This window comes from Rana temporaria, chromosome 1 (assembly GCF_905171775.1).
Source record: "Rana temporaria chromosome 1, aRanTem1.1, whole genome shotgun sequence".
Lineage (NCBI taxonomy): Eukaryota > Metazoa > Chordata > Amphibia > Anura > Ranidae > Rana > Rana temporaria.
In genome coordinates this window covers 373,739,656-373,765,380 of record NC_053489.1, presented here as the reverse complement: position 1 = coordinate 373,765,380, position 25,725 = coordinate 373,739,656, and the positions used below count along the sequence as shown (strand labels likewise).

At 45.5% G+C, this 25,725-nt stretch overlaps 1 protein-coding gene across 1 annotated transcript in view; it reads right to left on the bottom strand.

Moving 5' to 3' along the window:
• Positions 1–25,725, bottom strand: part of LOC120911110 (cactin-like) — a 232,583-nt gene that overhangs the window by 163,385 nt on the left and 43,473 nt on the right. Inside the window, exon 2 of the mRNA XM_040322514.1 lies at positions 21,950–22,370. Within this exon, the coding sequence (XP_040178448.1) occupies positions 21,950–22,370 (421 nt within the window). The remainder of the gene's footprint in view (positions 1–21,949; positions 22,371–25,725) is intronic.

Here is a 25,725-nt window from a genome sequence, read left to right as displayed (position 1 = left end):
GCCTGACCAGATCAACCTGGCCCTCCAACGCATGTTTAACGGCCTACTGGAAAGACCTGAAGACTCGGACATTGAGTTGGTGAGGGCTCATAGGGCCCTGAGAGCGCGCGGTCCTGATAATCAGCCACCAAGGGACGTAATTTGTTGCCTACAGAGCTTCGTACTCAAAGAGGAAATAATGCAGAAAGCAAGAAGAAATGACCGGATTGTTTTTAATGGAGAAACGATCCTGCTCTTCCAGGACCTATCACAAATTACTTTAAAAAACCGCAGGGCTCTCCGCCCTCTCCTGGAAGAGCTCAGGAACAAGGGAATGAGGTACACATGGCGCTTCCCCTTTGCGCTCTTAGTGATCCACAATGGTCGCCAATTCGCCCTGCGTTCCACAGATGATTTGGAAGATTTTTGCTCTGGCCTGCAACTTAACCCGGTAGAGCTTCCGGATTGGTATCAGGAATACCGACTGCCCCCGCTGGACAGAAGCCCCCCATGCTCTCCACTTGCAACACCAGAAGGGAAAGGCCCGAAAAGGATGAGGCACGGACGCCAGGGGGGCTCTGTGGCAGGTACACCGAACCAGAAACACAGCCGCGCAGGAGGACCCGTGGCGGGCACACCGAACCCAGGATCTGCGCACTCTTCCAGGGCCCTGGACAGAGTACTGGATTAGCGCTTTGACCGCCACGATAAAGCAGCGACTATCTCCCAATGCCACTAGCCCAAAGTCTCAACACTGGTATGTACCGATTTGGACTTAATGTTATAAGACTGCATCCTGCACCCTGCGGCAAGGCTGGACAGGTTTCACGCTAGGCCCGGAGTTCAACCTAGGCCAGACTAACGGCTATACATTGAAATACTATCACCACTAGAACCCCAAAGGAACAGGAGCCACCCTTGGTATAGCACAGGTCTCTACACACAATACGCAACAAGTTAAAGTTACAGCCCTGTTGATTATTGAGCACTGAGGACTGGAGTCACCACACGTCTGTTGACCCATCACTGAAGCACGCAGGAGATGTCATATAGCTGTAGACATAACCTCCCTTGCCTGTTAAGACTATATTCCACCTGGGGGCTAATGATATTCACACCTGCTCACGGAATGGGTAAAAAAAAAAAAAAAAACACCTCACTAGGGGATGCAGGGACTATAATATTTAAGCCTGGCACATCCGCAGCTACATGCCCGCAAAGATGATTCCCTGCTTTTTCTTTGGCCCTTGCTTACTAAGGCTGATGAGCCTCATGATCGTAGCACCAGGTCCAGAGTTTCACCCTTTCATCCCGATAATTGCCAGAGGGAACATTTGGCGGGCTGATATGGGAAGGAATCCAGGAAGGAGCGGTGGCCACGTAACATAACAGATCTCCCAACCAGTTGATTTCAGGCTGAATCCGCTAGAATTGCTAAACAGTTGATGCCGAACAGCCTCCCACTACAGGACCCGCATAATGAGAAGCAACCCTCCACGTCATGTTAGCATAGCTCCCCGTGTCAGGGGCATAACTTTCCTGCCCTCGAAGTCAGCAAAATACCCCTCCCTACTTACGGGCCTGACCACGTTGCTTATATCATGCCGTCTTAATTGTATAGTCATGTCTCGATGGGTGCACAAACAGTCGGGCAAATTCACCCAGACACGTTAGTCTGGGGTCGCGCATTGGGAGTCACAGAACTCTCCTACTGCTGGTCATGGGGGTTGATGCGGCCGACCGCTCTTCCTCCTTAGTTTCAGGCTACCGTTACTGTTTTATAGTTTTAGAACTGCCTAGTTCAATGATAAATGGTTTTTTTTACTGCAGATTTACTACATTTGCATATATGGTTCCACTGAAGATGGCTGTGGGGCTATGTCTTCGGCTTGTAGGTCTGAACCCTTCCTTATTGTTTTTTTGTGGATTTATATTTTTTTCAGACTACAAAGTACTGGGTGCTGGCCGTCGATTCCGTAGCCTCACATTGCCCTACACAGTGTCTCCCAGTAGGGGGCTTACCCTTAATGGGACACACAAACTTAACCTTGTCAATAGTACAACTATTCTTAAAGGTGTATCCTATTTACTCTCCTTCTTAAGAGATCTCTACCATCTCCTACTCTCTTATCTCTTTCTTATCTCTTTCCCTCTTCTGTCCCCCCTTCTACCCCTTCCTGTCCGCTACCGATATCATAGATACAACAGCAGAATTTATTGATTGCATTAAATTACCGTACTAAAAACGGCTATTCGCCACAACAGTGTGTTTCTTGTTATCCCTCAGTCCTATCCCTAACAAGATCAAGCGGACACATGGCGTACTCTACCCTGGACCCTTACCCTTCTGTGGTCTCCCACAACGTCAGGGGACTGAACATCCCGGAGAAGCGGTCAACAGTTTTACGCGAGCTCAGGAAGGGTAAGCCTCTTTTTGCTTTCCTCCAAGAGACGCACTTCAGGACTGACAAGGTACCTAGACTTACGGACTCATATTTTACCACAGCATTTCATACCACAAATGACCAAGCAAAATCCAAGGGGGTCTCGATACTGATCAGTAAAGGGGCTGCTTTTGAGATAACGGGCAGGCTGACGGACCGGGGGGGGGGCGGTACCTATTCTTAAAGGGGAACTATAAAGGGACGCCTATGACATTGGCAAATGTCTATTTTCCGAATTCATCCCACCTGACCTTCTGCAGGAGCTTGATCAGGGAGCTTGGGGGCTTCGCCTCGGGACGCATAGTCCTGGGGGGAGACTTCAACCTCCCCCTGAATCCCCTGGTGGACACCTCCGCGGGGACAACTTGCATACAATATAAGATACTGAAGAGCATTAAAATGGAGCTGAACTCCATGCATCTGATTGACACGTGGAGATACCTCCACCCCGACGGTAAAGACTATACCTTCTATTCTGTGCCGCATGATAGGTACTCTAGGATAGACTACCTTTTTGTCTCCAGGGAAGACCTACATGCGGTACAGAAGGCACAAATAGGCATACAGTCGATTTCCGACCATGCCCCTATCTCTGTGACCTTAGACCTGGACGCACCCAAGCGCTCATCCCCCTCATGGAGACTGAACGCATCCCTTCTCGCTGACCCCGAGCTGCTTCCGAAATTGACCTCTCATCTCACTGAATACTTCACCTTAAATTCCACTCCAGATGTTGATCCATTGACAATCTGGGAAGCACACAAATGTTTCATACGAGGTGAACTCATTGGGATGGGAGCCCGCCGCAAGCGAGAGAGAGAGAAAAGGAGATCCGTGACATGACAGATCAGATATCAAAACTAGAATCCTCTCATAAACAATCGCTATCTGAAATACTGGCCACAGAATTGCTGGAAGCAAGGAAAAAACTACACCAGAAGCTGGAAACAAATTTCCAAACGCTTCTTGTTTTTCCAGAAAAAAAGTTTACTATGAACATGGAGAGAAATCTGGCAGGTTCCTGGCCAGGGCCTTGAGGGGCCCGAGGCTCAAGAACACCATATTAGGCATCAGAAATAAATCAGGGAGCTTAGATATAGAGGACAACCTTATAGCCAAACATTTTCAGGATTACTACTCACAGCTGTACAATCTACCTAATCAGCATAAACCGGCCTCGGCGGAGGGGGATAGGTTACACACCATCCAGACGTACTTAGCGGCCTCCAAGCTGCCCAGACTAGCTGAAGCAGACACACAAACACTTGAGAAACCTATTAGCCATACAGAGGTAGAGACAGCCGTGAAGGACCTCAAATCAGGGAAAAGCCCAGGCCCAGACGGGTTTTCCTCCATATATTATAAAACCTTTTTGGAGACCCTTTTGAACCCACTGACCAAAGACCTAAATACCTTCTCCAAACCCAGGGAAATACCAGGTTCCTTTTTACTGGCACACATAACAGTCCTGCCCAAGCCCGAAAAAGACCCTACGCTCTGCACGAGTTACAGACCGATTTCCTTACTCAACCTAGACACCAAAATATTGGCAAAAATTATGGCATCCAGGCTAAGGCCCCTCCTCCCCAACTTAATAGGCCCCGAACAGGCAGGCTTCATGCCGGGTCGGGAGGCAAAAGACAACGTAATTAAATCCCTGAACTTGATACATGCAGCGGGTCAGCGAAAGATCGGAGGTCTTCTCCTGTCAACAGACGCGGAGAAGGCCTTCGATCGAGTAGCTTGGGACTTCATGATGGAGACATGCAGACATGTTGGAATGGGGGAACATATGCTGACATGGATCTCCGCTTTATACCATAACCCATCAGCCCAAATTAAAATAAACGGCTCACTGTCAGATACAGTCCACATCAAAAATGGCACGAGACAGGGCTGCCCACTCTCACCCATTTTATTCATCCTCACTTTGGAGCCGTTTATCAGGAAGGTGATGATGGATCAAACCATAGCTGGTTTTGAGGTTGGAGGCAGAGAATTTAAATTAGCGGCCTACGCTGATGACCTTTTGTTTTTCTTGACTCACCCGACGACGTCCGTTCCCCAACTTATGACGGAATTCTCACTATTTGGATATTTATCCAATATGAGAATCAATTACACCAAATCTGAGGCGCTAAACGTCTCGGTTCCTCAAGCGGAACTGAAAAAGACGCAAGAACATAGCCCCTTTAAGTGGGTTTCTTCAGCTCTCAAATATTTGGGGGTCAAACTAACACCACAAATCTCTCAAGTGTTTGAGATGAATTTCCCACCTTTGCTTAAGACCATAGAAAATTACCTAACTAACTGGCACCCACAGCATTTCTCATGGTTCGGCAGGGCGGCCATCTGCAAGATGTCTGTCCTGCCTAGACTCTTATACCTACTCAGGGCACTCCCCATAGGCATTCCAGATGGCTTCTTTAAAAAACTACAATCACTCCAACTTAATTTTGTATGGGCTCACAAGCGCCCACGAATCAGATTCCACCTCATCACACGGGGTAAAGCAGAAGGAGGGATGGGTCTACCAGATTATAGGCGCTACTATTACGCTTCCCACATGGCCAGAATAGTAGACTGGCACTGCCATGAGACAATGAAAGATTGGGTTTTCTTGGAAACCGCCCTAAGCACAACCCCGCTCAGATTCCTGCCCTGGGTTCCCTGGTCCGGCAGCTCAGCCGCACTGAGGAACCACCCGTTGGTCAGTGTAACTTTAAAGGTCTTTTGCAAACTAACCAAAAACCCAAACTTCTCCACACAACTAGGCCCACTCACCCCGCTGAGAGATAATCCTGACTTCCCCCCGGGTATAGGACACGGCCCTCTTCAATCACCAATGATAATCGATCCACTGCTGACTTCTCAATGCTTCTCGAACGGTCAGATGAAAGACTTCACCACACTGAAATCAGACATCCCTATCCCGAGGCTCCCTCTATGGACCTATTTTCAGATTCGTAGCTACGTCAACACTCCTAGGCTTAGGGGATTTTTCACAAGGCAATTGACCGACATTGAGGTGGTATGTAGGAAGGGAGAACCAATCCAGAAAGCCACCTCTCTAGCATACACTTGGACCCAAAATATGGCTCAGAACACAGAGGATAGATTTAAAGAGCGGTGGGTGAGAGAGCTAGGCACACCCATCACCGAAAGACAATGGAACAGGGCTTGCATACTAGCACATAAATGCTCTCTCAGCACTCGAATGCAAGAGACATCCTATAAAATGCTGACCCACTGGTATGCAACCCCTGATAAGTTGAGCAGATGGTACCCAGGCTCCTCAGACCAGTGCTGGCGTTGTAGGGCAGAAATAGGCACACTACACCACATATGGTGGCAATGCCCTTTGATAACACCCTTCTGGGCAGCAGTCATCAGAATAGTACAGATTATGGCGAACATAAACATACCCTTGAATGCCGCAAGCTGCCTCCTTAATATTAACAGTTTTTCCCTCAAGAGTTACAAACGCTCTCTGACCAGACATCTACTGACCTCAGCCAAATCCCTCATACCACTGTACTGGAAGACCACATCTGTTCCAACCATTAGGACTTGGCTGCTCAAGGTGGCAGAGGTATGTGAAATGGAAGACACGGTGGCACAAGCCAATGACACCGTGGACCGCTTTCACGAGATGTGGTCCCCTTGGTTCTCTTTCAAATACACTGAAGAATATGCTCGGCTTACAGCCCACAAAACTCCATCGACAACCTGATTCTAGTGCGAACACACTAATCTGTTCATACCACACGGTACCTATTCGATAGATGGACCCCAATCCATACCCCCTCTCAGTCTCCTCAAACCGCTATACTTGTTTTCCTTACTCTTCTCCTTTCTTTGAATGCTTAACTCTCATCTTACGTTATCAAATCTGACGTAGACCCATCAGTAGAATCTCAATTATATTATGTTGATTTATATATTTGGTTTCTGCTCTCACACAAGAAGGAATGTATACAATCTGACCTGCTCATAGAAACGATCTATGCATAGAACTTATCTTTTATTAGACATTGTATACCCCTGTAAGGGCTATTGTCCACATGTTTATATCTATCTATGTTGTAAACAGCATTCATTTCCAATAAAAGCTTTGAATGATAAAAAAAAAAAAAAAAAAAACGCATCCCGTCCCGCGAGCGCCAAAGTGAACACATACGTGAGTAGCGCATATGTAAACGGTATTCAAACCGCACGTGAGGTATCGCCGCGATTGGTAGAGCAAGAGAAATAATTCTAGCCCTAGACCTCCTCTAACTCAAAACATGCAACTTGTTTTTTTTTTTTTTTTTTAAACGTCGCTGTAATGGTCAGGGGTTAACGCTGTTACGATATTCCATTCCACCAACCCAAGACAGCTTTCGACACTCCACAATCCAGCAGACAGAACCCATTGGATTTCCCCCAGAAGAACAAGACACACACAGCTCTGTTCTCTGGTTCCAAACAGAATGACACTTTAATGGAAAACTTAGGCTCTTTTTATACAGTTGAAAGCATGCTGCAGTAATCAAAGGGACAATGACACACTCCACCCACAACATCACACAATGGGTGCCAACGAGTCCCCCTCAATCCACATCTTAGACAGACTTTCTGGTACCAAATCTACATGAGTTAATTACTATAGCTGACAAGGCAGACGTCATAACTCCGACTCTTTTCACCTTCTATTCAATACACATTCCTTTAGTAAACATAAGTCCGACGTCTGACCTTTAAAGGGTGCCAAGTCACGTCACATATTATCATCAATAGACTTTCACACAATACAGTGTCAATTAGCATAGCACAATGAAATATCTTAGGAGCCAGACTTAACACCTTAACAGCCCGTGTTCCCACATTGAAGGAATCACTGTCCCATTGACCGGTTGGGTTCAGAATTAACCACCTGTAATATTTCAAGATATTAGGGGTGTTGAATATAATCGATGCCGTATGTGTATTCCTGTGCACTTTTTAAAGGGGAGTTTCACCCTATTTACACCCTTTAAAAATGCACAGATGACAATGAACCCTCAATAAAAAAAAATCAGTACAGCGAGGACTTGGAAATGTGTCAATTGTAATAGAACATAAATAACACGGTAGTGTATTTTAAACTCCAAGTCCTCGCTGTACTGATATTTTTATTGAGGGTTCATTGTCATCTGTGCATTTTTAAAGGGCGTATTGATGACAATGTCAGTACATAAAAACACACTGAAAATGCACAGGCAAAATCATGAATTTTCCTCATTGTTCCCTCCAATCATCCTCTGTGCGCAGAGCAGCATGTAAGTACAGAGGAGGAAGGGGTGCTGTTATCCGGGGACACAGGGGGGATACGGGCATGTAGTGGAATCTGATGTGTCACCTGTGATAAGTCATCGTCACTGCAGGCAGGGACTGGGCTGTATGGAGGAGAAATATACACCATCTCCTGTAGCATGTCCGCAGTCTCTGATCATCTCCTGTAGCATGTCCGCAGTCTCTGATCATCTCCTGTAGCATGTCCGCAGTCTCTGATCATCTCCTGTAGCATGTCCGCAGTCTCTGATCATCTCCTGTAGCATGTCCGCAGTCTCTGATCATCTCCTGTAGCATGTCCGCAGTCTCTGATCATCTCCTGTAGCATGTCCGCAGTCTCTGATCATCTCCTGTAGCATGTCCGCAGTCTCTGATCATCTCCTGTAGCATGTCCGCAGTCTCTGATCATCTCCTGTAGCATGTCCGCAGTCTCTGATCATCTCCTGTAGCATGTCCGCAGTCTCTGATCATCTCCTGTAGCATGTCCGCAGTCTCTGATCATCTCCTGTAGCATGTCCGCAGTCTCTGATCATCTCCTGTAGCATGTCCGCAGTCTCTGATCATCTCCTGTAGCATGTCCGCAGTCTCTGATCATCTCCTGTAGCATGTCCGCAGTCTCTGATCATCTCCTGTAGCATGTCCGCAGTCTCTGATCATCTACTGTAGCATGTCCGCAGTCTCTGATCATCTCCTGTAGCATGTCCGCAGTCTCTGATCATCTCCTGTAGCATGTCCGCAGTCTCTGATCATCTCCTGTAGCATGTCCGCAGTCTCTGATCATCTCCTGTAGCATGTCCGCAGTCTCTGATCATCTCCTGTAGCATGTCCGCAGTCTCCGATCATCTCCTGTAGCATGTCCGCAGTCTCCGATCATCTCCTGTAGCATGTCCGCAGTCTCCGATCATCTCCTGTAGCATGTCCGCAGTCTCCGATCATCTCCTGTAGCATGTCCGCAGTCTCTGATCATCTCCTGTAGCATGTCCGCAGTCTCTGATCATCTCCTGTAGCATGTCCGCAGTCTCTGATCATCTCCTGTAGCATGTCCGCAGTCTCTGATCATCTCCTGTAGCATGTCCGCAGTCTCTGATCATCTCCTTTAGTATTTTGGGGGGGGAGCCATGCGCACTTGAGCTGCAATCGTGATGCATCGCCGAATCGAATCGTGGACTTGATAATCGTAATCGCATCGAATCGTGAGACCGGTGAAGATGCGCAGCCCTACAAGATATCCTGCAATACATTGTGAATTATCCTTACTGTCCCATCTCATGAAATCCATGATATAATTTCTCAGTCATCCTATGCCCCTAGTGGACATAGGATGACCCTAGACGCATGAGTCATTGGTGAAGCTGAAACAGGAGTACCCCACATCTTTCAAGAGCCTCTGGGTCCCACGGGCCATACTGTTACAGTTGCATATGGAGATTTTAAAGCATGCAAAAGCGACCACATACGCAATTCCCGCCGACATATGAAAACGGTGTTCAAGCTACACATGTAAGGTATCACTGCAAATGTTGGAGCAAGAGCAATAATTTTGGTCCTAGACCTCCTCTAACTCAAAACATGTAACGAATAAAAAAATTAAAGCATCGCCTATGGGGATTTTTAAGTAGTGAAGTTTGGCGCCATTCCACGAGAGTGTGCAATTTTGAAGGGTGACATGTTAGGCATTTACTCAGCTTAATTTCATCCTTCATATTATGCAAAAACATTGGGCTAACTTTACGTTTTTTAAAGCACAAAAAGTAAAAAAAAAAAAAAGAAAAATTGCTGCGCAAATACCATGCAAGATAAAAAGTTGTAATGACCGCCATTGTATTCTCTAGAGTCTTTGCTAAAAAAGTATATACAATGTTTTGGGGCTCTATGTAATTTTCTAGCAAATAAATTATGATTTTTACATGTAGGAGATAAAATGTCAGAATTGGCTTGGGTGCTCCAGAACGCCTGAAGGTGCTCCCTTCATGTTGGGCCTCTGTATGTGGCCACGCTGTGTAAAAGTCTCACACATGTGGCATCGCCATACTCGGGAGTAATAGTAGAACGTGTTTTGGGGTGCAATTTGTGGTATGCAAATGCTGTGTGTGAGAAAAAACCCTACCAATATGACAATTTTGTGGGAAAAAATAAATAAAAATCTTGATTTAGCAAAGAATACTAGATACCGGGGGTCCACAACTGGGGGAGATGCCCATTTTTTCAGAAGGCTCTCCTCAAAAGTGTAACGGATCGCCATGCGTTTAGGTCCCAAAAAGGACCACTGCGGCCATTCCCATATAAAAATAAGGTAATAGTGATATTGCGCTCAAGACAAATAATAATACTTACATACAGGATATCAACATAAGATACCAGATTGATGTGAAAGACACCCATATAGCATTTGCACTTTAAGTGGAATTTATGTGCACTCCTAGTGGATTTCATGTCACATTGATGGATTGTGGATATAGATATAGATATATATATATATAACACACACACACACACACATCCATTTAATATTCTTTTGAGCCACCAATTTTGTATTTTTTGTTCATTTTTGATACACTTCTTAGTATTCACTGTTTATAGCTGCAGTCTCTCGGGAGACTTGTGGAGGAGGTCGCTGCTGCACTACCATAACCAGGCTTATTTCTGCCTGAATATCTGGCTTCCAGCCGGCATCCAGACTTGGTTACTATCCTCACTTCTGCTACCAGGAAGTTTAGCATCCATTGAGGACTGACAGAGGGGATTGTTTACCCTCTCCCTTCTCTCCTTTCCTTTAGGCTCTACCCTCCTTCATTGAAGACTTTTATTATTTTTATTTTGGGTCGTTTTTATACTTCTTATAATACGTCCAGCAGCCCGGACATAGTCTACCTTTTTCCTCTATTGTTGCTAGGAAACTCCTATGCTCAATACGTATCGTTCATGGATTAATTCCTATACTAACAAATACTATCTTCAAAACCACATTGCTGACTCCATGAGGAAGCGCTGTCAAAGCGCGAAACCGGTCGAGTCTACCAACGCAGCAAGCCACACCACCGCAGACATATCCCTGCCTGCATTTCCATAACTTGACAGGATTACCAATTATATTTATGCACTTTATTTCATATTTTTGAAAGTGTTCAATTTCATTGTGGATACATTGTTACTTTGTGTATGATTCCTGTTAATGCTGATGGATAGGCTTGCTCAGTTAGCCTTTCAGATAGTTCTTTGCTGGAAACGGCAATTACTCCTTCCCTTGTTCTATATATATTATGATATTTTATACCTAAATAAACAAAAAAAACTTTTTAGAGAAAATCTCTCCTTGTGTGAATATATTCTGACCAACCAAACTGTGCCTAAAAAGTCCAAAAACTAGCCCTCAGTTATCTCCTTTATCATTCACTGTTTATAGTCTACACCTTTCACATTAATCTGGTATCTTATGTTGATATCCTGTATGTAAGTATTATTATTTGTCTTGAGCGCAATATCACCATTACCATTTTTTATACTTCATGTGTGCAGTGAACACTTTAGACATTGCCACTTTGGAGATTTTTACTCCATTCAATCATTCACTATCTACTCACAGTTGCGCAAGAGATTACCACACATTCTACATTCCCATTCCTGGTCTATGAACTTGTCAAAATAAGTCATAAAAAAGTAAAAACTCAGTGCGGGCCGGCTTATGGGACCCAAAAGGGACAAACACCTCAGCAATATCCTCATGCTTGAAATAATGTGGGTGTTACAGGCGTAAGAAAGGATAACTAAAAGTGATCTGCTGCAGTACCGTATGTACCTCAAAAAAGGAGGCAAAATAAATATATCAAGAAAAATGTTACTGCGCCAATCCAGAAAATTAAAGTTGTGATATTAAAAAAAAAATATGTGATTTGTAAAAAAATGCCATTAGATCCCTAGCTATATACTAGGTTATGTGCAAAACTGCAAATAAAAACGTGCCAAACTATATACAAAATTATAAAACATGTGCAAAAGATACATTTAAAGGATGTATGAGAAACCATATGTGCATAAATACTATCAAAATACCATAAGTTATATCAAAATATACAATGTGCAAAAAAAAAAAAAACTGAAATTTCAATATGAAAACGGCAAACAATTTTCAATATGAAACAGCAAAGAAAAATCCAATTCACAATGCATCCCAATAGGAAAAAAGTCCACTGCTAGTAGTGCTCCTTGTGGTGAATTTATTATGAATATTATAAAAGGTGCAATTTTATCTTCCACCCGATGAACATGTGCCACCATCACCAACTGCTAGATTGAACACTCACCAGTCCAAGAACAACAAAAGGCCTCAAGTTATTGCTTTTCTGATGGCCACTAGGTTTGTCCTCCTCCTCCCTCTCACAAAGGTTCCTTAATGTCTCAAAAACAAGGGGCTCATCATGGTGTAGTATGTCAAAGAAGTTTTAATAAAAACAGTGGTACACTTAGAAGAAAAGTGCCTCTGCCGGCACCGAGTCCCCTTGGCAGTGTCGAGCGTGTCAGCCGCTCACCAGCGTTAGTGTTGCTCCTAGAGCGGCGTGCGTTCCACGCCTCTATTTCCCTGCGGTTCAACGGCCCAGCCACAACGCGTGACGCACTTCTGCTCCGCGTGTATCCCAGAAGTCTCAAGCTTGAGGGTTTCCCACACTGCAGTGATAAGTGCTCCGAGTGCCTTGTCCTGCGTTGACCCGGATATTAAGTCTTCCTCACTATCCGAATGGTCCTGGTCAGTCTCTGACCCATCAGAACAGGGGTCCCGTGCCACAGCCAAGCCCAAGTCCGAGTCAGAACTTCCCCCCCCCCCCATATGCCCACACGTGGCTTCAACCCTGGCAACAAATGATTCCAGGACCGCCGACAAAGCGCCCCCAGGGCCCCCGGCTGCTACCACCGGAATGTCTGGGGAAGAAATGCAAGCCTCTAACCCCATGCTGACCCGCTCACTTGACAAGGCTCAGGGACTAAGTCAAGGTATACAATAAGAAAGGCCCACCCTCCTTGCTCCTGCTGACCAGGGGTTACCCAGGGGACTCACCACCCTGACAAGGCAATTGCTCAGCTCCGCGGTCCGCTCTCCCACACCGGTGTCTGCGAGGTAAACAGTGCCGTTCGCGCTGTTCAGAAAGCCACTCCAGCACAAGAGGCCAAAACCCATCGGGAAAAAATAAATAAATAAATAAATAAATAAATAAATAAATAAATAAATAAATAAATAAAAACACACAAAGATGGCCGCCTCATGTAAAAAGAGTGCGGCTTCTAGAAAATAGCCGTCCGCTGTAACTATATGCATCACAGCGCAGCCACAACAAAAATGGCTGCCATCAGCATTATAATAACCTCAGCGCGGCCACAAGAAAATGGCAGTGGCGCTTTCCAGCATTGCGCCGAGCACCACTGATGTGGACGAAAAGGCCAGACAACACAGTGGCCCCCGAGCGGAGGCCCATTAAAAGCATAACACCCTGACTGAGTGGTCCCAGACATAGCCGCAGCACCCCGCCAGGACCCGGAGCCCCCCCGCAGGTACACCCCGGTCATACACACAGCAGGCTCAGGCATGCATGAGAAGGAGGGAAGGAGCAGGGAGATAGGAAAGGGAGGTCAAGAGTCCCCCTATTGACCACCCCAGGAATGCCCAGCTGTTCCAGACAGACCCACAGCCGAGCAGTACAGAGTGGCTGTCGGCCATGGCTCACTGACATGGACAGCAGTAGCCCAGTCATATGTGAGCCCTAGAGCATAAGCTCACCAGCTACCCCTGGAGCAAACGGGATATGCCATGGCCGACCCAGCGCATAGCTAAAAGCCTTCGCACGCTCAATGACCGGGGAGACTACAAGGATCTACATTATCCAGCCTGTCACCCAGCCAGCAGTTTATAGAAGCTCTCAGGATCAAAAAAAATATGAACAAATAAAACTAAAAAATTCTTCAGGACCATGGGCCCAAAAGGGAGCCAGGTCCTTCTTTACTAGGCAGAAAATAAAAACTGAGCTGCTGTGTGCAGGGTGAGGGGTTAAGACCAGAGGGATCGCCCCCTGGGCGGGGCTGTTTAGCTTTATAAAGTTAGTTTTTTTTTTTTTTTTTAATACTCAACATGTCTGCCTAGTCCACTCCTATAGAACAGGAACATAACCCACAAATCAAGATACGGAGCTGTGTCCGTCCATGGACGAAAGAGAAATTAACGATTAATCGAGGAATTAGTCTATCCTGCATTTTTGGTACCAAAAAATGTCCATTTGGTGCACCAATAAAAAACAATTTTTAATACAGAAGTGCATTAGACGGGGGAGATGCAGCGCTAAAAAATATATGTGTACACCAAGATAGATGTCCAGGGGTATGTGCTCAATATAAGGTGCAGTTTAAAGCGCTAAATATATAAAATTCAAGGAAAAACCCTGGAAGTGAAAAAAATATCTTGGAGATGACTTGCATTGAAATCAATGGGTACAAGTCGCCTAGAAGTCTGATTGAAGTAGTACAGGAACCTTTTCTGAAGTCGGAGCGACTTCTGTAGTGTGTATTAAGACGGCTCCCATTCACTTCCATTGCTTTTCTGGACAGCGCGACTTGTGGAGACTTGAGGCGACCTGAAGTCGGATTGCAGGTCGCCCCAGTGTGAACCGGCTCTCAAGGTAGTGCAATACCAAAAAAAGACAAAATATGCAGACATGCCATATTTTTCGCTCTATAAGATGCACCTGATCATAAGATGCACCTAGGTTTTAGGAGGAGGAAAAGAATATATAATATATTTCTTAACCAAATGGTGTACTAAAATATTTACCAGTGCCCATGAAATGCAGCCCGACCTGTGCCATCGCTCTGGCTGCTCTGTCTTCTCAGCAAGTGTCAGGAGACCCATCAAGGCTACACCCCCTCCTGTTTAAGACAGGGCTGCACGGGCAACCCCATCAGTGCAGACTGCAACAGAGTCTAATGGGACCTGGAGGGGGGGCTCTTTAACAGTGTCCATTAGAAAGTCTCTGTTAGAGAGAGAGACCCCCTCTAGGACCCATTAGAGACTTCAAAAGGAGCCTAATGAGACCTGGGGGGCGTCCCACCAACAGAGGCCCTTTCGGTGTCGCTTTTTTTTATTTACCGTATTTATCGGCGTATACCGCGCACATTTTTGCCCTGAAAATCAGGGCAAAATCGTGGGTGCGCGGTATACGCCGATACCCGCGACAAGTTTTGAATACTGCGCCAACATATACCGAGCGCAGTACACTCGGGTATAGTCGGGCAGTCTCGGCTCCTTCCGCACTCACGTCCTGGACGTACAGGACGTCAGCGCGGGTAGCCGAGCATTGCCGACAATACACGAGTGTACTGCGCTCTGTATATGTCGGCGCAGTATTCAAACTCGGCGCGGGAAATGAGCGGGGAGGACGCCGCAGAAGGACGCCGGACCCGCCGAAGAGGACACCCGAACCCGCCGAGGAGGACACCCGAAGCCGACGAGGCCGCCGCGCAAGACACCAAAACTGTAAGTACAAAAAAAAGCTTTTCCCACAGGATTGGGGGCCATTTTAGGGGTGCACGGTATACCGCGATAAATACGGTATATGTAAAAAAAAAAAAAAAGTACACAATATAGTGGTATACAAAGCAAGATTCACAAAAGTGCATGTTCGTTAATCCAAGCAAAAAAAAAAAAAAAAAAAAAAAAAAAAACATTGAAGCTATGATTCCAAGGTACGTAATTTAAGGTAGTTACAATAGGGATAATAAGGTACATTAAAAGCAGGTGGCCCACCAAAGAGGAGAGGGTGGGATTTTGAAGTCTTCTGGAAGGAGAGGGGAAAACAGGGAGAGAAACAAACAGAGAGGGGGAGGAAGACAGAAAAGGATCAGGAGTGAAGGGGGGGAGGGGGGTAGCAGACATCAGAAATATCACTTAGCCCAGGTTCACACTGGGTGCAATTTCATTCGATTTGAGATGCGATTTCACATGTGAAATCGCATCTCAAATGCCGCCAATTGTCGGCAATGGCGCCGTCCTAATCGGTGCGACGCCGCATCTGCGGCGCTGCACCGATTTCAAAAAGTAGTTCTTGTACTACTTTTTGCGATTTCGGGCCGCGATTTACATAGACATCTGTGCAGAAACCTGCACAGATGTCTCTTAAATCGCGGCCGAAATCGGGACTGCCGGCGGGAGTGAAATCGTGCGAGTTCAGCTGAACTCGCACGGCTTCACTCCCGCATCCCAGTGTGAACCAGGGCTCAAGTAGAGCAGCACATCAGGCCCACAGCCTCCGTCAATAAGAGGCCTAATTGGTATTTGGCCATTTCTTGACCCATTCCCCACAGATTGTTTTACATTTCTTGGGACATTATCGGCTAATATATGTTAATTTATAAAGGCGTAATGCCTGATTAATCATTGACCTCCACTGTGAGACCGTCGGCGGATCTGCCAATTTTCATTTGCACAAAACGGTCTTCCTGGCATAAAAGGCTGAGTAGAAGAAAAACTGTTTGTGTCTATTGGGCGTGACTGTCGCATACTCCCAGGAGAAGGACTCTAGGATCAGTATCAACCCGCAGCCCACCAGTTTCATTAATCTCAGTCACCACTCCTCTCCAGAAGTCCTGAATTATAGGGCAAGTCCACACTACATGTATGAAGGTCCTCACCTCAGTCAGACATTTGGGTCACTGGTCCAAATGTGACGGGTAAATTCTAGCCAGCCTTTGAGGGGTGTATTAAGCCGTGTGTAAAAACTTAAGCTGTATATATCTGTCTGTCTCTGGCAGAAATCATCAGCGGAATGTATTGTTGGATCCCCTCATCCCAGTCATCCGACTACAGGTTTGGAATGTCGCTCTGCCAGCGATGGAAGAGCTGCACGTTTTAGGATTCGGTCTGCATATCGGGACGACAGGTAAGATTCTATTCTGTGGGAAGCAACTGTTGGGGTTTGGGGAAACTGTGCCTGGATAGCATGGCGCAACTGCAGGAACCTAAAATAACATCCAAGAGGGTAACTAACGTGGTCTTAAGGGTATCATACGGTAGGAGGGTACCAGTCGGCATCATATGTTGAATCTTAGCAATTCCAAATCTGGCCCACATGCTGGGGTCAGGCACCCTCTGCAGGTGTGGAAATCGTGGATTTCCCCATAGTGGAGCATAGGGGAGATCATCTGATAGAAACATAGGGTCTGGGAACAGATGTAAAGATCCATAACTATGGTTTTCATGGACGTGGTCATAGTGGCATGTGCCTTCGGCCCTCTAAACACAAGGTTACTCAGCGCAGCATATGATCCTAGAATAGCTGCCTCTAGGGTGACCGCTGGATTCAACACCGTCTGCGAAACCAACAGCGTGTGGTCACAAATAATGCTGCCCAGTAGTATTGGCGGAAACGGGGTAGGGAGAGTCCCCCCATCATTAACGGTAGCTGTAGTTTGGATTTGGCTATTCTCGGGGTACAGCCCGCCCAGATAAAATTGCCATATACTCCAGGGCTCGACAAATCCCGGGCGCCAGGTCGCCATGGCGACTAGAAATAGGGTCCTGGCGACTTTTTGTGAGCTGGCGCCATCTGGTGGTGGCCGTTGGTATTACAAGTTAAGCATTACAAGTTAAACAGCAATTCTAATGTAATTTTTCACTATTTTCACTGCCATCTTCTTCCCTCTAATTAGAACCCCCAAACATATATATTTTTTATCCTAACACCCTAGAGAATAAAATGGCGATCGTTGCAATACTTTGTCACGCCGTATTTGCGCAGCGGTCTTACAAGCGCACTTTTATATAAATAAATGGGCAAAGCATAAACCACAGATGATGCAAACCGGGTAGAGACAACATGAGCTAAGAAACCATGAGAAAAAATAAATAAATAAGTATTAAAGTGGGGGGGGGGGGGAAACACCCCAGTAAATACATAGCATCAGAATCGTGTACAAAATTGTGATCACAAGGTAGATAAAGTAAGCATGGTGTGTACAGCTGAGCACGCCATCTACTAGAGGTCGATCGATATGGGTTTTTCTCCGGGCGATGCAGAGGTTTAGAAATTGGGACGGTGGATATATGATACCAATTTTTGCGGCTGAAAATTTAGGGAGACTTTAAATTTTTGTTGACAGGTTTCGCACAGTTACACTATATCGGCTATGTACCTGAATGCAGAAAGTGTAACTGAAAGAAAGCCTCATTGTGTTGCCGCCGTATTAGGTCATCACCCGCTGTGCATATCACATCGCAGTTTGCGTTCCAAGCCTCTCACCGATTCACCTACATGCGAGCCAGATCTGAGAAGATGTAATTGGCTGGCCGGCGCTCTGCGACAAGGCGACGCCCACCTGTCTAGAAAGCTCAGTAGCGTCATGTGATAAAGATGGGCTGACCCACCACACCAAAGCCACCCAGTCTTGTGTGATAATAGGCCAGTAAGCGGCCACACGACCCATCTCACATGACCAGGAAGTATAGTCTATCAATGACTTATGCAGTTGGGCAACACAATGTAAACCTGCCTATGTATTCACATGACAGGCATCGCTCAGGGATCAAGGATGACCCAGCTCACCATGACGCTTCACATATACAAATAGGGGGACCAAACCGCATTTAATAGTAATAGTTTATAATAGCGTATCTATACTAATACACTCAGATCAGAATGAGGAGCACAAAAAACAATCATACGCCGATGACCTCCTTTTTTTCTTAACAGGCCCACACATTGCACTTCCCAATCTACTGAAAGAATTCTCACACTATGGCTATGTGTCAAACCTGAAAATCAACTATACCAAATCAGAGGCATTAAATATCTCATTACCGGACAGACTGTTAGAGATGACCAAAGCCCACTCCTCCTTCCGCTGGGACCCAGGGGCCCTTAAATATCTGGGAACCTGGCTTACACCTCGACTTTCAGACACTTTTGAAAAAAACTTCCCACCTCTCCTTAAAAACTTAACAGGACCTTACCCAGTGGGACAAAGGAAACTTTTCCTGGTTTGGCCGGGCATCCATTATTAAAATGGTTATACTCCCGCGGTTTCTCTACCTAATGCGTACCCTACCAGTTCAGATTCCTCGCCGATTCTTTACTTCCCGGAATGCACTCCTACTAAGATTTCTGTGGAACCGTAAGAAGCCCAGAATTAAATTGTCCACCCTGATGAAACCTAAAGAGCTGGGCGGGTTGGGTCTCCCTGACTTTAAAAACTACCACGCTGCGACACACCTTGCCAGGATCATTGACTGGCACTGCCATGGGACTACGAAGGATTGGGTGGCTTTGGAAACGGAGCTCTGTCCGATCCCTCTTAAAATTTTCCCTGTGGATCCCAAGACACGCTTACCCCCGCTCCCTACGTAGACACCCTGTAACAGGCGCCACATTGGAAGTTTTCCACACTCTCGCAGGACGGAGGGGGATCTCCACCTCACCTGGCCCCCTTACGCCCTTGGCGGACAGCCCCGACTTTGTCCCGGGCATGTGTAACCCGACTCTTAGGAGGGTTCCCACGCGTACCCCTTTGCTGGCAGGCGAGTGTTTTGTAGGGGACAAACTTAGAGACTGGTCAGCTCTTAAGTCTGCACACAACCTCCCCAATTTGAAATTATGGACCTACTTTCAACTCTGCAGTTACCTAGGCAAACTCGGGAACACACGAGACCTCATTAGACCACTGACTGACCTGGAGTCTGTTTGCAGCTCGCAGTCCCCCCTAGACAAGACTACCTCAGTGACATACTACTGGCTACAGCATACTGGTGGTACGGAGACGGCCGGACACAGGGAGAAGTGGTCGGAGGACCTCGGGATGGAAATCTCGGGGAAACAGTGGAGGTATGCCTGCACCCTTGCACACAAATGTTCAATCAGCACCAAACTCCAAGAAACGAGTTACAAGCTCCTAACGCGGTGGTATCACACCCCTGACAGGCTCCATAAATGGAATCCTCAGAGGCCAGACACATGCTGGAGGTGCCAGACGGAGAGGGGCACATTGCTCCACATTTGGTGGAGCTGCCCCTCGATCTCTGCCTTCTGGGAGAAGACACATCGCCTAATTAAACAAATCACAGAAACCAAACTAGTCTTGAATGCCGCTTGCAGCTTATTACACTTGTCCTCCTTCTCGTTGACACGATATAAGAGGTCCTTGACCATGCACCTCTTAAACGCAGCCAAATCCCTAATACCCCTACACTGGAACTCTGTAAAGGTTCCGACCATCCCCGACTGGCTCCATAGAGTAGCTGAGGTCTGTGAGATGGAAGATACCTTGGCTCAGGACAGGGGTTCGGTCGAGAGCTTTCACGATACCTGGCAACACTGGTTCTCTTTTAGGTACTCACGGGAATACGAGATGGCGATGACGGGGTAATTCCCTGGGAGGACCTCTTCAGCAGCGTGGCCGTATATTTCAAGTACCACTGAGTCTTCCCCCCCCCCCCCCCATCCTTCCCCCTCCCTATCCCTTTGTATTTCTTCTTCTTCATTACTACACCTAATTCCTACCCTCTCTTATGAAAGTTCAGATGGAGCGGTTGCAGCTACTGCTCCCGTTTTCATATGATCCACAACAGAATTTGTTGATGCAATCGTAGTCGCAATGTTATGTGAAGTCAAATTGCCACTCACTGCATACAATACCACAAAGTTTGCTTGCTATTTCAGAACGTATAGCACCTGGTTGGCTCTGTTGCTCCCAGGGAGCTAGGCCTGTTTGAAAACGTATTGTTTCTATTCGAATGCATAACCTGATTTTTGGCAATCCTTCAGGTGTTTTTATCCAGCTGCGTCTGCGATGAAAAGTTCATTGTATGTATGATCTTTTTGTTATTATCTTTAAATCTTTCAATAAAAGACTTTGAATGAAAAAAAAAAAAAAAAAAAAACAATCATAGTAAGGTCCCATTTAGATGTGCAGAAGAAGAAGAAGAAGAAGAAGAAAAAGGGGAGGAAGGCTTCCACATAGTGCAGCTAAATCCAAGTTTAAAAAACAAAAAAAAAAACAAACACACACACACACACGCACACACACTAAAATCAAAGCAGAGTTTCAACCGCTCATCTGATTTCCCCCCCCCCCCTCAGTGCCACAATTGCCACCTTTCGGGGGTGGGGGGGGGGGCATAGTCTGACAGGTGTCCTTTCCTACTTTCGGGAGTCAAGGCCAATAGGAGAGAGGAGCCGGGCCTCACGCATGTGCAGTAGGGTTCCTGGCGTGAAGCCAAAAAGGCACACTGCCGTGTTCCCTTATGTGTAAAAGTTAAAATAATCTGAAATAAAAAAAGTATACTGACAACTACAAAGCAATACAGCATGTCAGTATATGGGATAAACAATAGGGAACTGACCAGAAAAAAATATGAATTAAAAAAAAAAAAAAACAAACTAGGCTTATTTTGTCTTTTGTATTGCACTGCCTTGAGGGGTTCCATTTTATTTTCAGGAGTATTTTGTAAATATATATACACACACAAAAATGTAGCTGAGCGTGTCGTCACTGGTCTCACGATTCGATTATCCTGTCAACGATTTGATTACGCAATGCATCGCGGTTACTGCCCATGCGCTTTTTTGATTTTATCTTTTCTTTTTTTACAAGAACAAACACAGCAGACAATTTAAAGAGGAGCTCCATACTCCCCCAAAATACTAGGAGGAGATGGTCAGAGACTGCGGACAATGTCCCCACACCATCCCCCCCCAAACGATAATGTATGCCATTTCATTAATTATGGTTTATGTATGTCTTAGTGATTGAATCGCATCACAACGTCATTGATAGCTTTTTCTTGTACGATGTTCGGTTTTGCTCATCACTGCCCCACACATGCAATGCGTGGCTGTGAACATAAGGTCTCCCCGCAGGGATGTAGCCCCAAGGGAGGGGGAGCAAGCATGCCGACTAACCACCAGCCAGAATGGCTCGGATGATGGGGGCAAGCTTACCGAGGAGGAACAGGAAGTGAGAAATTCAGACAAAGATAAAAAAAAAAACATTTAGAAGGGAAATTGAAGGAAAAAAGTAAGTGAACCAACAATGCAATAGCTTAAAGGAGCCCATTTAGAAAATAAAAAACAAAACCTTTACAACAATTAGTATAGGTATTCCTAATACCTATTAGTATAGGTATTCATCACACAGGTGTGCCTTTGTACAACTTTTAAATTGACAGCAAAATTTGTAAATCTAACCTTGCTCCAGGTAAAAGTGCCTAGCAAGTTGTTATCTCCAAATGGGTTATCCGTATTCGTGTACCCCATGTACTCTTTTCCCCAGCCCATGTTCTCCCGTTTCTTTCTCTCTTTGGCTTCTTTTTTGGCTAAACGCCTGGCTCTTTTTTCCTCTGGCGTTTCCATAGCTTTCATAAGCTCCTTTTTTTTCTTGTTTTCATCTTTTAGATTCAAACAATCTTGCAGAGCAAGACCTCCAAAAGAAATCCCCTTTGGGCTCTGTGACCTTGCTGGTGATGAAGAAGACACAGAAGATAGTGAGCACGTAGATGACGATTTTCTCTCTCCGTCTGTGTTGCATCGGTCATCTTGATCAGAGTCAGATAAAGATTTCTTCTGGCTCGTTTCCCTTTTAATTTTGTCCATTTCACCAGATCTTGATCTTAAAAGACAAAAATAATAAGATTGCAATGAAGACAGTAACAGTGCTTAAAGTGGTTGTAAAACATAACAAAATCAAAGCAAAAAAATAAAAAAAGCGTCCGTCACCTAAAGGCACGAGTTATAGCACAGTGCTTTTGCCATGTCCCTTTCCATGTTGTACAATACCTGGTTGATCCTTCCTGTTCCTGCATTCCCTGTGTGTACTGACCACGCTTATCAGCTTATGGCTGCTGATCCCCGATGGCATGGTCAGATTACCCGCCTCCATCATCCTGCCGTGTGTGACACAATCTCTTCCCTGCCCCTTCCCTCCTGCCTTTATTAAGTTTTCTGCTGCAGCTGCTCCTGTGGTTGTAAAGCAACATCTGTTATTCAATACGTTTATCCTCCGTTTCACACACGCTGTACTTGATCATTATAAAAGCTAAATACCTTCTCTGCCCAGCTCTGCTGTGTGGTCACATGTCTTTCTGCTAGCTTGCATACGCCAGAGGGGAATCTCAGCCCCCCCCCCCCAAGGTACTTCCTAGATCAAGGAGAACAGCACAAGGACATGTGACCACACAGAGCTAGGTAAAGAAGGCATTTTGCTTTATTTTTTTATTGTTATAAAAAAAAATGTGCACACTGTATTTATGTTCCTAAAGCAGAGGATAAGATATTGTAACAGATGTGACTTTATAACCATGTCGCAAACATAGGGCCGGCACTATAAAACATGCATATTACTATATAGAGAGAAAATTATGTTTCTGGAGGGCATTTTGTACACATACTGTAGACAGAACACCTCCAGGTAGCCATATTGCATTGCAATTTCAGAAAATTACAGAGCTGCTGATTGTAAAGGAAAGATAATTATGCAATAGCCTTTGTCATGGACCTTGGAATGCTGAAGGGTATCTCTTTGAAATCTGTTACACAGTGGGGGATCTTCTGCTCTGTCTTAAGGCCAGACGACTCCATTGTTCTGTGTCTGGCTACTGTGTACATTGATTGCCCCTGGGGCTTCCGTCTCAATACACATAACAGTCCCTCCATTCAAGCTATCGGACCAATCCCTGCTGACTCGTGTTTAGGGGTGCAACGGATCCTCACCGATCCGTGATCCGAACGGGTCATCCCGTTCGGATCGGCGCGATCCGCGGAGCGCTCCGGAGCCTCGGCCGTAGGAAAGTCCCCGGCTTCGGCCTAGCTCCGGAGCGGCGGCCATCTTGCTCCACCCCAACCAATCACAGATCGGCAATAACAAACAACAGCTCAAAGCTATTAACTCCCTATAGCTATGCATGTCTGCTTAACCATCTGTCAAAATTCAGCAACTCCCCCTAGTGTCTGAAATATAAACTGCAATTTCTACACACTGACTACAAAAATGACAAAGAGGTTTTGCTTTGCAATAGTATGTTGCTTCAAAATGCGTCTACACATGTTCACTCAGGTTTTTGTTCTGGTTTATTGAAAATCTAGATTATATGAATTTAGCGGAATATTATCTTTTACACAAGTGTTGGTGATTGCTAAGTTGTAGACTGAAGGTATCTGCGGAGTCCAATGCTGGCATATTTAACTGTTTAAACAACAAACACTTTTTAGTTTTTAACATTGCACTGTCATATTTTAACTGCACTTATAATATGGGTATTAAAAACCATCAGCTGACCGGATTGGCGGCGCTCTGGGAATCAGGATGAACGCGTGGAGCTTGAGGGGGAACAGTGAGCGCTGCTATGAAGGACGGAGACTCACAGTGTTCTTTACTAGTGTGGGGGCAATGTTGGACTGGTCTGGAACAGTGATGGTGATGACGAGTGGGGGACAATGGTGGACATTACAGTGACGAGTGGGGGGGGGGGGCAATGGTGGACATTACCATATAGAGCCATTGGCCCAGCTAGAGCCCAGACTTGAATCCGACTTTTTTTCATAAATCATTTTTTTTTTTTTTACTGATCTGAAAATTATCCGATCCGTGACTCCTGATCCGAGGATCGATCCGATCCGTGAGTTTTTTGATCCGTTGCACCCCTACTCATGTTCAAGTCCTCATTTGCATGCCTAAGAGGACCTGAAGGAGAACTCGATGTACTTTACAATTGACCAATAGGAAAGCGATTGTTGGGGGCGGGATGTTCCAAATTCTGTTTAAAAAGAGTGTTGTGTACTTCCAACAGAGGTCTTCCTGTTTGAACTTACATACAGCCTGCCTGGTATTTGTTCTAATGAATCTCGAATGGCACATAGCTGTAATTCGGATCCCGGAGCCTTGGATGACCGAACCATTAGACGTTGCAATCTGCAAGCTGATTCACTAGTAGCAGAGGAGTGTCGGGAGGGCAGAAGCGAGGGAGCCAGGGTCTCATTACAGCCTTCAATTGCAATATGACTTGTGTCGCAATTGTATATGCTATCTTTTTTCATTTGCTATCCCCCCAGGAAAGTGGAGTTACCCTTTAAATATTTATTTTCTTGCTTCTGTGTGAGTGGCTAACCAATTTTCACAGAAGTCTATACTAAGATACAAGTCAGATTTCAGGCATCTCCTGGAACAAAAATATTTTTTGGTGAAATACTTGCAATAGGAAATCACGGCTAAAAGAATGCAGGCCCAACAGCTTTCCTCAGAGGTTTACAGGTGCAGCAGCCGATTTATAAATTATGAAACCACATCCATTAGACCCACTCAGCACAGAGGAACAAACAGTGATTTCTTTAGAATAACAAAAAGGTAGGAATCTGCAACAAAGTTTGTTAAAATTCTTGTGAAGTACATAGATCACCCAAGAGAGAATGTTTTTCCTCAACAAGAGAGTTACGCTTTAAGAAACAGTTAAAAAAAAAGATAAAAAAAATAGATTTTTGTACTCACCGTAAAATCCTTTTCTCCGAGTTCATGGACGGACACAGCAGTAATCTTGACAAAGTGGGTATTAGCCTTCATTCAGGAGCGACTAGGCAGAAACTTGTAGAAAGTGTTCAACACATCACACACAGTACAGTACCGCCCAGGGGGTGGTCCCTCTGGGAATAACCTCTCTCTGCATCTCGCAGCTCAGTTCATCAAAAAGCAGTACAAACTCAAAATGGAGGAGTGCAGTGTCCGGCCATGAACTCCGAAAAGGTTTTTACGGTGGAGTACAAAAATCCTATTTTCTCTTTTGTTCATGGACGGACACAGCAGTGATCTTGACAAAGCGGGACATCCCAAAGTAGTGTCAAAAAACGAGGGGTGGGAACAGCATTAAAACAAACTTCACCCCAAAACAAAAATAGAGCTCCTCAACGGAGGAGTTGCAACTCTAAACAGCCGCTTGCAAAACTTTGCGGCCGAAAGAAGCAAAACGAAGATACAT